This window comes from Camelus bactrianus, chromosome 15, assembly GCF_048773025.1.
Source record: "Camelus bactrianus isolate YW-2024 breed Bactrian camel chromosome 15, ASM4877302v1, whole genome shotgun sequence".
Lineage (NCBI taxonomy): Eukaryota > Metazoa > Chordata > Mammalia > Artiodactyla > Camelidae > Camelus > Camelus bactrianus.
Genome location: NC_133553.1, coordinates 52,204,499 through 52,219,958, shown reverse-complemented (window position 1 = coordinate 52,219,958; position 15,460 = coordinate 52,204,499). Strand labels below are relative to the sequence as shown.

The window sequence follows — 15,460 nt, the reverse complement described above, 5'->3', positions numbered from 1 at the left end:
TGCTTTTGAAATCTAAAAACATTAAGTAAAGAAAACAAAGATAAATTGCAAATGATAAAATAAAATAAACTGGGTATTAATTAGTACCTACCTCATAAGATTGCTGTGAAGATTACATGAGCTAATTCATGTAAAGTGTTTAGTATACTACCTAACATGCTGCAAATGCTCAGTAAATAGTAGCTATTTTTACTTAAAGCAAAAAACGCTACAGAGAGCAGTGGAAATCAGGAAACTGAAAAGACAAGGTCTTTGAAAATGACATGGTGTACAAAGGGCACTTTTTTCCCTATTACTGAATCTGTTCCCCTTGGACTGAGAGGACTCATTATGGTAACCATACAGCTCATCAAACACACATCCATTAACAGTAGAAGTAAAATTACAATTAGATAAATAAGATGTTTAAACAATAAAAAGGAGATGGCAACCTTTTTGCCTTGCAGGCTCTTTAAGAACTTCAAGAACCATCCTACAGCACAATGCTTCTGCCACAACCACTCCAGGTAAGAAATACTTGGACAAGGATGTTTTCCTCATGTTAGAGGAAACTGAACAGAACACAGTTCATACAGATGGGAGAGTGATGCTACTGCTCTTTTTGACGGCCTCAAGTGGGAAATCCATTCCCAAAGGCAGAAATTCCGCTTTCGACTCCGAGGATTTCTTTGCTGGTCTGCCTAAAAGCATGTGAGACTAGTGATAACCTACAAACTGAATTCAGTTCATCAATACTGCTGGCTTATTGTCCAATCACCAAACATGAAATCAGTTCAGAAGTTGCACGAGTGTGTTATTAGTCTTATTACTTACATAGAATTGACTTTCTCCTCGGGGCCTTGCACCTGGCCTGTCACGGTCCCTTTGCTGGTGTTCTTCACCCAGCCAACCACTCCTATCTTCCTAGCCTCATCTTCGGTGTACTGGTTTCAGGAGAAAACAAGAGAGATGAAGTCCATCATCAAAACTCTGAGAGCATCCTGATTTTAACATTCAAAAAGTAATAAGCTGATCATGTTTTTCTACAATAGAGTCTAGGCCAACCATTGTGTAGCTGACCTATGGTAATAGCTATATTTATAAGATCCTTCATTTAAGTGGTATTTTTCGTTAAATTCCACTTTCAGCAAAGACAGGCATGTTATGAGAAGATAGACTGATAGCGGGAAGTACCAGAAAACAGTTTCCATGACACGTTTGGGATCCGTAAAATTCAGCTGCGTTGCCCTTACGCCTGCTAACGCTACATTACATTGTCAGTCTGGGTTCCAGGTGATGATCACTCCAAGATTCTCACTCACTGATAAAAAATATCCAGTTATGATCAGTATCAAGTACTGGATTAAATGATTCCAATGTTTTCTGTTGGCTCTGGACTTGCCACACAAATGTTGTAATTGTCTCTGGGTAAATTTATTTCTCCTATTATTCTTAATAGTTTTTTAAAAATTCCTTTCCTGGTTCCAAATTCAGTTATGCTACTGCCAAATGAAAACCCAGCAATATTTTGGTTTTGAATTATTTGAACTACATCATACTAAAATTCTCGTAGCTCCCGTCTGCTAGCCCTTTTTAGAAACATGCTGTTCGCCTGTTTGGGGGACAGGATGACCAAGAGCTCTACAATCCCGTGTCCCCAGCCGAAAGAAGCAACACAAACTGAGACAATCCATCTGGGATTGATGTAAGGGCTGGTTCTGAAACTAAGTTGAGCCTTCACAGATAATAAGGAAAAAGGAGGCCATCTGAACTGCAGAGGGTGGGATCACCTCAAAATGCAGAGACTTTACTTGTGGGAACCTGTTAGAACCCTCAGAGGTTAGGAACAGACACCCACCTACTGATTCCCAGCTCAGACAGTAGGTGAAAATACATGCCACATTAACATTTAGGAAAGGAGTACTATATTTAAAAAAAAAAATAGATATTTGTAAAGTCTTTTAAAATAAATATTTAAAAAGCAATATTTTAACTTGAGAAACCAAGGAAACACTTCCTTATGCAACATGGGCATTTCTTATTTTATAATTCAAGATATGTACCCTTGCCTGGAGAGTTTCTTCCATGCAGAACAAGTGGAAGATCCCATACTATGTATTAAATATACCTAATCAAAATGCTTTATTGGATCACCCCGAGAGAAGTAACTTTGAAATTCACAGAAATATTTACAAAAAACTAGGAAGGCTGTAATGTTTTTAATAGACTGCTTTTAAAAGACATCCTTAATAAAAATCTCAACCAGTAATTTGAAAGAAATATGAATATTTCTTCATTTGCTGTCAAGGACAGGAAATAAGCAATAGGTTAGTGCTAAGTAGAAAATTGCTCTGTCTCTGTGACTAGAACGAACTGTGGGGGGAAATGGCAAAAATAATAAACAGATTGTACTGACTTACCATTCTGAAGCAAACACCTGTAGAAGAGAAAGATAAAAAGAAATGTCAGCTTGTCTACCTTTAAAAAAATTACGTATTTCCTGACTTGACTGTCATATAATTTATTAAATAGTAAGTAAATGATAGAAACAAAACATTTAATATCTGAATGTATTAAGAAAACATTTTTAAAAAAATTATTTTCTTTTAAAATAAAAAGAGAAAAGAAAAATTTCTTTGGAGAAGAAGAGTAAGATTCTGAAACTAAAGTATAATGAAATGCTAAACTGCATATTCATTCTATTTAATTAATTTATTTATTGAAGTAAAATTGATTTACAATGTTGTGTTAGTTTCTGGTGTACAGCATAGTGATTCAGCTATATATGCACATATTCTTTTTCAGCTTCTTCTCCATTATAGATTATTACAAAACATTGAATATAGTTCTCTGTGCTATACAGTAGGACCTTATAGTTTATCTATTTTATATATAGTAGTTTGTATCTGCTAATCCCAAATTACTAATTTATCCCTCCCCACCTTTCCCTTTTGGTAACCAGGAAGTTTGTTTTTGATTTCTGTGAATCTGCTTTTGTTTTGTAAATAATTTCATTTCTATCATTTTTTAGATTCCACATATAAGTGATATCATATGATATCTGTCTGACTTCACTTAGTATGATAATCTCTAGGTGCATTCATGTTGCTGCAAATGGCATTATTTTGTTCTTTTTTATGGCTGAGTAGTTCATTCTATTTTAAAATGATAAATAAAACAAAATACTTATTACAAGAACAGCTAAGTATATTGGCATAAAATTTACCCATCCTCAGCTTTTAGAATGTCTTCTCTAAATATAAGGACTAAATTCAAGTTTAAATGTAGTAGGACATTTCTATTTTAATTTTAATTCCACATTCTGGAAAAGGCAAAACTACAGGGACAGGAAACTGATCTGATTGCGAGGGCTGGGAGTGGGAAGGAGAGGAGAGCGGAGCATGAGGGGAACTTTTGGGGGTGATGGCACTGTTCTGTATCTCAGTTGCAGTGGTGGTGGTGGTGGTGGTTACATGACAGTATGCTAAAAAGGATAAATGTTACTGAATGTAAATTATATCTCGGGTTTTTTTTTTTTAAATTAAGGGAAAAAATATATTGGCAAATCACAGGGGATAGATCAAACCAATCTCAGAAAGGTCCAAAGATATTGCTTCCACAAACAGCAACTGAGCCTGGTTAAGAGGATACAGAAGAAGAGATCAGTGGCTTAAGTAATTTTATGTAGTTTTGTAAGCAGATTTATCATAACAAGGAGTATCATTTGTTTCCTGATGGTTGTGTATTATGGTACCAAATGAAAATGAAGAAAAAGAGCAGTGAAGCAATAAAAACCGGATACTATCACAAATGAAATTTTTATGGGGCTATGAAATACTCTAAAAGATACACATAAAATATGGAGGAATGATGAGTGGGGACTATTGATCTGAAGGGGAATCAGAAAGGCATTCTGTTATACAGATGGAGAGAAAGACAGGAGCTAGTAGATATCAAAGGAAGGGGCAGAAAATTCAAGAGAAACTTCAGGTCAACCGGACCATATAGAAGAGAAGACAAAACAGGCGGAACTGTCAACTGTGCAGTCATTTTATCCTAAGACTGAGGGGATCCCGGAAGATGTTAACCAAGTAGAGCTGAAGGTCTGGGTTGGGGCATATTGCGCATAGTCCCCTCTGAGTTCCTTAACAGCGCACAGCCCCAAATGATGCTGACATTAAGAAAAGAAAGCATATCAACTGAAGTAAACAGAAATTGGAAACATATGGTCCAGCTCTTGCCTATTCAAATTGTGGTCCATGAACCAGAGGCATAAGCATCACTTGAGGATTTTTTAGAAAATAAAGTTCTTGGGCCCCTTCCCAGACCTAAAGAAACAGAAACACTACAGATGGAGTCCAGGAATCCAGTTTTAATATGCTCTCCAGGTGATTTTATGCCCACTAAAGTTTAGAATCAATGGTTGGCTCCATCTTAAAGGAAGGTCTGGGGAAGGTTTGAAAAGGACTTATATTTCAGGTAAAGAATTGTATCACAAGGGGGAAAATGCAAATCTTGTAGGATGCTGCAGATCTGATGCATTTCCCACCGATGCTGTTTAAGTTCGTCCTTGCATATCAATATTGCCTCAGCTATTTCATAAGTCGGCAGCCCTAAATGAAAAAAACTATGGACAATGAAAAGGAAAAAAACAAAACAAAACAAAAAAAACCCTGTCTTGCGCTCTAATTGGACTTGGTATTGGAGCAGCCTAGGCAGCCTGTCACTTTGATCACTCCCTCCATCCTTATTACTCACCACCAGAAATACTGGAGCTGCCAGAGAGGAAGGTTGACAACATGCTGCCCACCCCTAACCTCCACCCCGCCGGCACCCTCATCCCCACCTCCACGCCTCTGTGAGGAATAATACCTTTCAACATTTATGAATCCCCAGCAGCTGTTTCACCATCCATTTACTGATGACAAAAAGGCCATTTGCTTACAGTGACAGGGTTTGAGAAATTTGTAAAAGAGGTACTCCACACATTGCAGAGTTAAGGAAATTACCTACTGCAGTCTACTGATGTAATAACTAGTTTCACACAGACATAGTCTAAGAACCGGGCATCTCAGATATATTTAATAAGCAGACTATTTGACATTCTGACTATTCACTTAACAAATATTCATTAATTGTCTAATTCTAAATGCAGAGAATGAGATGAGTAAATGACAATTCTTGCCATCTAGGAGCTCACAGTCCAGTGGGGAAGACAGACAAGTCAACTGGCAATTGAAACGTAGAACACAACAGGGACAAACTTCTGATTATAAGATATGTAAGACTAGGGATGTAGGGTACAACATGATAAACATAATTCACACTGCTGTATGTTAGATATGAAAGTCGTTAAGAGAGTAAATCCTGAGTTCTCATCACAGGGAAAAAAAATTTCCTATTTCTTTAATTTTGTGATGACCTATATGAGATGATGGATGTTCACTAAACTTACTGTGATAATCATTTCATGATGTACATAAGTCAAATCATTATGCTGTACGCCTTAAACTTATACAGTGCTGTGTGTCAATTATATCTCAATAAAACTAGGGGGAAAAGAAAAAAGAAGAAAATGTTAAAAAATAAATAAAAATATAACTATGGTGAGTTGTAAAACGCATAAACCAGGATGCAAGTAGGAGTTCACAGGACAAACAAATGACCCAGTCTTGGGTGATTTTAGGGTAGGTTTATTGAAACAGGGTCTTTGAGACAGAAATGATGAGCAAAAATTAGTATGATGAGAATGGAATAACATTACACACGGAAGAGCATGTGCAAAGTCCCAAAACCAGGATCACCATAGTTAAATATTCAAAACCATATCATCGCACTCATTTTACTAATTATTTCTAGCCCCAAACTTCACTTAAGACTTGCTAAAAAATAGTTTAATTCTGTTTCAATTGTTTCTAGAAAAATGGGTAAAGATGTTTTTACACCCTGGTCCAAGTTATCATCATCTTTCAACTAATCCACAGCGACTGCCTCCTCAAGTAGTGTCCCTGCATCTAGTTCTGCCCTCCTACAGTCTAGTCTCCATAAAGCAGCCAAGGTGGTTTTCTTTTCTTAAGTAAAATAGAATCACTTCTTTCCCCAGTTTAAAACCCTATAGTAGCTCCCCATTACCTTCAAAATAAAATATATTCTGGTTACCACAGCCTCCAGGCCCCTTTCTAATGCTCTACCTCACCTCTTAAGACTCCCCTTTGCTCATTCCATTCCAGCCAAATGTTTCTTCCTTGTGTTCCTCAACATCCCAAGCATATTCCTGCCTCATGGCCTTTGCATTTACTGTTCCCTCTGCTTGAAATGCTTTTCCCCTGATCTTCTCATGGTTGGCTCCTTCTCATCATTCACATCTCTGCACCAATGTCATGTTAACAGAGAAATATACTCCCTGACCACTTATCTAAAACAGCAATGTACTTGTATATATTTCCTGGATATGGATATCACTGATTAACATACTACATAATTATCTATTTATCTGTTTACTTTATGTTCATTTCCTGTCTTCACTGTCAGTTCTTTTAGGGCAGGATTTTTTCTGTCTTGTTCACCACTATGCCCCCAACACCTAGACCAAAGCTTGGCACATAGTTCAATAAATAAAGGAAAGAAAAATCATCTGGTGAATATTTAAGTGAAATGTTTTATTTGTCCTGTAATAATTCATTATTAACATTGCAAATATATATATATAAAACGATATTGACCAGAATTTAAGTTTAATTTCAAAGTGATGATGATAAATTCACTGCATTCAAAGATGGAAAGAATCATAAAAATTCTGTATTGATTCTAGTAGAACTTAACCTAAATGGTAATACATAGTGTTTGGTGTGTGTATGTGTGTCTGTTTATACATAATATACTATATGCTATAAAGAGTTGAAAGAAGTCACTAGATAATGCCTAAGTTAAAAAATCAAGAAATATTAATATGAGTATGTGGCTTACAAATGAAAGTTTAATAACACAAGAACTGAGAAAAAAAATTGGTTGTCTACAGAACTTAGAGGACTTGGGATAGGAGACTAGAGCAGGATATGGTGGCTGTATTTATAACTGTGAATGATAATGGGCACACATACATTTATCTTTAAACAGTAGAACTAAAGGACTGTCCTTTAAGACTTAATTTGAGGCTAAGTTCATACTGCTTGACAAACAGGTAGATAATACAAGTGTTATTCATTGCTTTAAGCAGTGATAGGTGGAAAAAACACTAGACTGAGATAAGTCATATATGAAAGACTCGATATGTATTTAATAGAAATTTAGGTTATCTTGGTTGTGGATGAAGTGTTTTGAGGTTGAGATCATGGAGATCAAAGTCTTTCAGTAATCAGAAAGCATCACTATTTGGGAAAGAATACCAAATGTAATTATTACGTTGTTAAATTTCTTTAATATGTGAATATGCATGGCAGACACTGCTAGTTGCCTATACTAAATCCATTTTTCCCTTCTGCTTTTCTAACACAATTCTGATTTTACTTGGGCAGCAACATGCCCTTCTATAGTTCCTGGTTTTTCTTATAAAAGAAATGGCCCGTGAGATATAAGCAGTCATTGGTTGAAGCTTTCAGGAAAACTATTTCACAGGAGATGGCTCAGCCAGGGATTTCGTCCTTGTAGCCTCCCTCTTCCTGACTGCAAGGTGAATGTAATGATTGAAGCTACAGCAGCCACCTTGAAACCATGAGGTAAAGTCCAAGGAAATCACAGAGACCTTGGCTGAGGGATGGGGGAAGTGTGGAGTGTGGGATGGGGAATGACTGGTAAAGGGAATTGTCGGGCAGGGACTCTCTGGGGTGACGGAAATGTTCTAAGTTAGATGGCGGTGACAGCTGCAAAGCACTGTGAACATAGTAGAAACCACACTATATCTGGTATGCTTTAAATGCTTTAAAAGATTATATTTAATATTATGTGCATTAGATCTCAGTTTTTAAAGATGTCACACACACCAAAAAAAGGAAAGCAGAAAACAGGACTGTGATGTAGTCCTTCCTACCTTTCTCTGTAGAACAAGGGCAGTCGTTCTCTGATTTTGCTCAATGTACAACCTCCCTGACTTCTCCCCTAACTGTGCTGTGCAGATCATCTCAAAGTAATAGTTGAGCTCTCTCTAGATTTTACAGCTCATTTTTTTTTTAAAGGAGAAACATACATATCCCAGGTGCTTCCTCTTCCTCCTTCTCCTGGGAGTTAGTTACTCAAAGGGATCATCCCTTCTGCTCTGCCTGTTGAGGGAGCCCTGCTTGTGCCTGGGTTGCTGTGTTCAATTCCGCAATACATTTTATCATAAAGTCCACTTCCCTGAAGATTGACACCACACCCCCAGAACTCTGCTTTACTCGTTGTATTACTTGTCAATAACTCACATAATTAAGAGGGGTCTTACTGACTAGGGCCCTCAACCACGACCCTTATTTTGAAGACTTAGAAGGAATGTGTATCAAGAGATGTCAGGACCTCCAGCCCATCAACTTTGTGAAGCAGTGAACCATGCGGGAATTAACTGCTCAAATCTCCATAATCCACTTGGAATTTTCTCAGAGTCTTTTTGAGAGTCCTGATCCCTAGTTTGAAGCATGCTGTGCAACACAGGGAGGTCCATATAGGAAAAAAAAAAAGGAGGGGGGTATGTGGAGACAGATCTTCAGCAGTTGCTCCACACAGGCTGGAACAGAGCACTCTGGGGACAGGGTCTGTGCTGGAGAAGATGCTTCCACTGGCTCCCACGGCCTCTCTGCACTGCTGCCACCTTGCTTGCTAAAGAGAAGGGAGCTGATGTGACACATGCGGGGTTTTTACAGACACATTGCTCTGGAAACTGGGACAGACATCAGCTGCTTCGGTTAAGAACGCCTCAAACACAATATGCAGCTCAGTCGGGTTCAATCAGAGGCAACTGGACCTCACTTTGTGGAAAGATGTGTCAGTGAGAAACTTGGAATGTGTGCAAAGCAAATCATACTTGGAATCTACAAAGAAATGTTGACATTTACAGAAACCATGTGGTGGATTTTAAACGTCAGCATCCTCTCGTGTAAAATCAAATTTTCCTATTGAATTCCACCCCTTCACCAACTGCACATGTCAATTTTAAGTGCAAGAAGTCATCCAGTCACTATCTTACAAAGCAGCCCTTAATGATTTTAAACATTTTTAATTGTTAGAAAGGCCTTCCTTCTACGGAATAAAATTCTGCTTCACTTTACCCTTTCACCATCCATCCAGGATCCGTCCCCTGGAGCCACACACCATGGCATCTTTCAAAGAGTGAAACAGCCATTACACTACTGTTTCTTCTCTAAGCCAACTATCCTCAAGCACTTCCATTTAACTTGAGCTACTCTGGAGGTCCCCACCAGAAGCATGGCCTGGAGGACATATAAAAACAAGCTAGCTTGACCTTCAAAATACTATCCTTATTGTCTAGTGAGAGACACAGATATGTGTACACAAATAACTGTAGTGAAAGGAGAATGGATTAAAGAGAAGTCAAAACAAGAAGCAGAACAGAACTACAAATGAAATGCTATAGAAAAAAGATGAGAAAGGGAATTAGAGTTAAACATGTCTCTTGACTTTAATGTACTAAAATTTTCAACCTCTAAAACAGCTTTTCCACTGACCTGTCTACATAAAGAAAAATGTGTACCCCTAAATCATGTGGTGTCTGACAAAGCTATTTAGTAATTCATCCCAATTTTCATTTTAAGTAATCTTACAGAAAACTGCTATTTATTCCTGTAGTCCAATAAGATATTCCTATTCTAAATCTGAGTTAATGCTGTCAAAAACAAACTACTGAATTTCCAATGCACAAGGAAACTAACCAATCGCCACAATTCATTTCTACCTGAGTATTTTACCTTAATAGTCACTTGAGAGTTAGTAAAACATCAAAGAATCTATACACAGCTTAATCAATTTCCCTTTCAAATTTTCAGATTCTATTATTCTGGATGTAATTGTATAAACATTTACAGGAACATTATAAGTCATGCCATAGTTAAAAACACTCTAAAAACAGCGAGCCAGTCTCCTAATCCCCCATCTCTCATCCCAAAGCCCCCAGTGCAACAGAAATTGGTGGGAAAAAACACGGAGCTTCTTAAGAATGTGAAGATAAAAAATAGAGGGTGGAAAGGGAGGGGAAAAAAGAGTAACTTAACAGTGAACAAACACTATCTCAGCCAAGTGATCAAGGTGTACATCAACAGTGATAAGTCACGTTGCTAGTGTGCACCCGTGATACTGTGTGATGAGAATGGCACTCGGCTGCTGCGGTCTTCCTCCCAATAACCCACAACCTCAGTCTTATCATAATAAAAATACCAGATAAATCCTCATTTGGGAGTATTCTACAAGGTACCTAGCCTCAAAGTACTTCTCAAAACTGCCAGGGTCACGGAAAACAAGGTAAATCTGAGAAACTGTCACAGCACAAAGGAGCCTAAGAGGTGAAGATGACTAAAGGTAACGCCACAGCCTGGATGAATCCTGGAACAGAAGAAGGACTTTAGGTAAAAACTAAGGAAATCTGAATAAAGTATAGACCTTGGTTAATAATAATGAATCAATATTGGCTCACCACTTGTGACAAATGTATCATACTAATGTAAGACGTTAATAACAGAGGAAATGATGTGGAGAATACAAGAACTCTCTATAGTATCTTTCCAACCTTTCTATCAATCTAAAACTGTTCTCAAACCAAAAAAAATTATTTAAAAAAACAGAGGAAGGGAAACAGCAGTGGAGAGCAGCAGCAGCCTAATGGAAGAAACGTTCACATACTGGGGTATGGGGAAGTCATTCTGGCTTATGTATGAGTTAACTCGAATTTTATGCTAAGTAGAACAGCCTGTCTGTAGCCTATCAAAAAAAAAAAAAAAAAAAAAAGCTCCATAAGCTAATTTAATTCATTTTACACCTGCTTTCATTATCAAAGAAAAAGGCACATTGACTGGAAGTAAAGAATGTCCATGTTAAAAATAAAGATTTAAATGCCTCCCTTTCTCGGACACCAATGCTGACACTCCTTCAATGACAAGACTCCCTCCGCTGTGTACATGCTGATCTGTTTTTTTGAAACCTTGAAGGGATGTACCCCTGATTTGCTTGATGTTCTTTGTTCCAACAAGATATAACACTGTGCTGAAAACCATGCTTCTCAGGAGCAGTTCCTCAGAGTTATTGGAGAGGCTGTCTTCCGTGCCATAATCTTCAGTTTGGCTCAAATGAAACACTTTTCTATTCTCATTATAGATTTTTTTATTGATTATTTGTCAAGAATTCTATGAGTCTATGAGTAGACTTTGCAGAAGGGCCTAAGAAGTGAACCCACTATTTCTAATATTATTCCTGTAAGTTTATTTTCCTGAATTTCAAACAACCAACTTATAAACTAATTCTTGGAACACAATCTGTTTGCAAATTAGAGTGTGTGTATTTGAGAACAAGGCAGAGGACAGTTGACCCCTAGAACATTTTGACTACCATTTTATCACCAAGGATGTTTTAAATTTGAACGTACTAAATGTAACAATCTACGTCATTTTGGGTTAGAAAATATTTTCTGTCAAAACCTCCATAAGCTAATTTAATTCACTGATCAAATTTCCATCAGAACAGTTCAGTCATTTTCTGTTTTTCCCATGTTCATTTTTATGTCATTGAAAGTTTTCATTGTGAATATTTTTCATTTAAATGTTTTAATGACAATTTTATTTATCAATCTATATTTTGTCCATATCAAATGCTCCTAATTACAGCTTCCATCATTGTAAATTTACTTTCATAGCTATTATTTCCAAGAAGCCAGCATTCACTAAGATTTTACTATTCCATACTTTTAAGAGTCTCTTTTATTCTCCATTTTACATTATTAAAATTAAAATTTTTCATTTTTTATTGTCAATTATTTCTACATAGTCATTATGATTCAGGCAAAAAGCTAACGGTTTGTATTTATTTCTTAGGTAATTCATGAGAAAACTGTGAGCAGTTTTGTGAGACACAGAGAGACATAGACTGACATACAGCCACAGTGACAGTGCCAGCTAGCAACAGAGAGAGAGTCAGAGGCTGTAGTTCTGAATGTGCCGACTGCTTACTGACCAGGTTAAACTCCCTTAGACCCAAAAAGACCATAAAAATGTCCTCAGCATTATCTGGCACAGTCCAGATGGCCAGGTCCAAAAGTCCTGCTTCAGTGTATGTATGTGTTCGGTGCACAGCTTAGGAGGAAAGCAAAATAATGGTGGAAAGGGTATTGAGAGGAGAATCAATAGGATATAGTGATTAAGAGCATGGGCTCTGGTATTAGACTGTCAAGGTTGAAACCCCAGTACTACCACTTAACTTACTGTGTGAGCTGGGAAAGTTACTCCACTACACCTCAATTGCATCATTTATTAAATGAAGAAAGTGGCTGAAGTCAGAGGGTTGAGGATTAAATGAGTCAATGCATATAAATCAGCGAACACTAGAGCTTGGCACATCCCAAACTCTCAGCTAATGTCACTACATGTGTGCAAATATGTGATTGTTAATTTGTTCCACATACTATGCCTTGATAAATCAATAGTACTCTCTGCCATTTAATGTACTGCAAACGACAGGAGTTATTGCCCGAAAGCTGATTTTTTTAAACCCCACTGTTTATGTATGGCACATTTCTCTTTCTTCTATGTGTACTGTTGCCAAAAATCAATTTTCATATACCATTTGACCACCATATGGATAAAAGTGCAATTATATAGTTAAAATCAATAAAAATACATTATGTATTATCAGAAAACACTGCATAATGGAAAAGTGCAGGTTTTCGAGTTAGAAAGATAAAGGATCAAATCCCATTTGTCGACTAAGCACTTGTCCAAGTTACTGACCCTCTCTACCCGTTTTCTCATTGTTAACACAGGATTAAGGCATATATCTCACAAAATTGTGATGAGGCTTAAGTAAATAACAGTAAGATGCTCAGCACATGGAACATCCCCAGTAAATGCCACCCATGTGCATACAACACACACACACACACACACTCTCACACTCACACTCTCCTTAACTACACTGCCATCTCTGTCCAGTAGATCAAATATTTTGTCAGGTGATCTTTGCCATCATTTTCATATTTTATGCCATGTGTTTGAATGACCTATTGTGGCAATTTTCAATCTAGAGTATCATAACCTTGGGCGTGTCCAAAGACATGCTGAAGGGTATAAAGCACAGATAATTTTAAGAAATCAACTTCCAGGTCTTCAACTTCCGTGTATATTCTTCCCTAAAACTGAGCTGCCTGAGAAGGCACCTGTAGTCTGCTGTAACTCTCCTTTCCCACTTCCCTCTTCACAGTCACTCTTGAAAGAAAGGCCCATCTCTTTACAAAAGGCATACTCTCACCCATCCTTAATCTTACCCTGGTACACTGCCCCAAAGTGTAAAAACCACTAGAGTACAAGGATAATCCAATCCTTCCTTTAATCAAGGTTCCAAAAACACCCCCAGCTTTCTCCTTAAGAAATAAATTTCCAATACAAATTTACCTTTAAAATTGAATAATGTTTATCATACTTTTAAATGTATCTATATGATTTTCATCAATTGTATTCTAATTATAATCACAATTGTAACTCAAGCCAGAAGAAAAAAATTGAACACAGCTCTTTGTAGTCAAAGGAAATTAAGAAAATATATGTAAAATATATGAATGTACACACATACATATTATGTACCTACATATTGCAGTAAAGTTTGGTAGGTTAGGGCTAATCAGAAACTCTCAAGCATAACAGTGGGATAAAATTCTGTGGGAGAAATGAAATGGAAATCAAATTCAAAGAGAAAAGGTATGATGCAAAATTTCCCACTGTTAAAAATCTGTACTTTGAATAAATGTTGGTAAATACTAAATCATTGCCGTATTTGTATTCCATTGGATAAATTTCAGTGATTAAATAACAATAGTTACAATAAGCCAGACAGTACATCTTTTGCAGCGATTTAAACTATTATAAATCAAAAATTAGATAACTAAATTCTCCTAGGAGCTACACAGGAAAAAAAAAAAATCTCCGACAAAGTGAACCCTCAAACACCATCTAATTGTCCTTCCTGAAACTCAAGTCAAGCCCAGCGGTTTCAGTGGCAAGTAACGGGGACCACTAGTTCAAGGGCCCTCTCTTTTTTCCTCCCCGGCTTCCTTTTGCCCCCACCCCGCCTTAGGCGGCCCGCACCCTGAGCCCCGCGATCCCTCCTCCTCCCAGCCTCTCCCGCCTCCCAACCCTCCGCTCCTCTCCGACCGCCCCCGCTACCACCCAACCAGCTCTCTTGCGCATGCGCCCTTCGCCTCCTTCCCACCCGCCGCTGCTGTGTCATGGCCGAGCGGAAGTGCCGGCCACGACGATGCGGGGGGCTTTATCAAGGGATGTGTTCCTCTCAGCTTTCTCCTCCTCCCCTAACACCTTAGATCTCCCACTGTAGGGGGGTCCCGTACCCTGCACTCTCCCGAACACTTCGTAGTCCACGGATTTGAGTGGCCTGGCGGTAGACATGGCGGCGGCGAGCCCTCTGCCGAGGAGCCGGAGCGGGGTTCGGGGCGCGGTGACTGCGGCGGCCGCGAGAGGGAGGGGGCACATGGGACCGCTTGGCGCACCCCGCGCCTGTCACCGGCCCGGGACGCGAGCGCGCCGGGGTCACGCGTCGGAAGGCGGCAAATGAGACAGCGGGGACTGGGAGTGAGGGCACCCCGGGACGCCTGGAAGGAAGAGGCCACGCGGCCCCAGGCGCCCGGGCTCCTTTCCCTGCCCCTCCCTCCTGGCGGAACTGGACTTGCTTCCCGGGAGGGATGCCCGCTCCGTGTCCCTGGGATTTATTGAACCACAGTGCTCCTTTCTCAGCGCTTGTAAATAAAAGCCGGAGGCTCTGCCCACATGTCAATTGTTTGATACGCCGAAATGATTGCTTTTGAAATGAAAGACCTGCTAGCTTGATAGTTAAGAGTATTTGGTTAGTGAATACATTTTTATTAAATGTTCAGGTAATTGCCAAATCTTTCAGGCGATTTTGAGCCAGTTCTTAAGGTGACATCTGCATCCTGTTCTCTACTGAGTCAGAAAGGCTTTGGGCCTGAATCCGTAATCTAAATGGATTATGATATATTCTGGGACCAGGAACTCTAAAAATCTAAACGCTTTAATGCTGGTGGAAACAGCAAAAAATAAATTGAAAAAAAGAAAAATCTTGTCTGCTGTTAACTCATACAGCTTTTTTTATGGTCTTGATTATTGTTCAGCAACACCCCAATTGCCTAGAAGGTTAAAAGAAATTTATACTTAGAAAAATTTACATCCTGGTGAGCTATTGTGAAATCTTAATTTAAAGCAGCCAGTACCCCGAAGAGTCTGGATACAGCTATTGATAAGCTGCTGCCTTCTAGAATTCCAAATCC

General features: G+C 38.5%; 1 protein-coding gene across 12 annotated transcripts in view; it reads right to left on the bottom strand.

Moving 5' to 3' along the window:
- The window catches only part of ACYP2 (acylphosphatase 2), a 218,367-nt gene that overhangs the window by 105,770 nt on the left and 97,137 nt on the right, over positions 1-15,460 (bottom strand). For 7 of the 12 annotated variants that reach the window (XR_012498967.1, XR_012498962.1, XR_012498963.1 and 4 more), the window contains one exon: positions 14,645-15,319. Coding sequence is in view for 5 of the 12 variants with exons in the window: in XM_045514345.2 (XP_045370301.1) it covers positions 814-923; positions 2,400-2,416; positions 14,507-14,648 (269 nt within the window). In the remaining 7 variants the exon portion in view is untranslated. Of the gene's footprint in view, positions 1-813; positions 924-2,399; positions 2,417-14,506; positions 15,320-15,460 lie in introns of those variants that run through there. The other 5 variants (XM_074341148.1, XM_074341149.1, XM_045514346.2 and 2 more) reach the window with 3 other exon arrangements.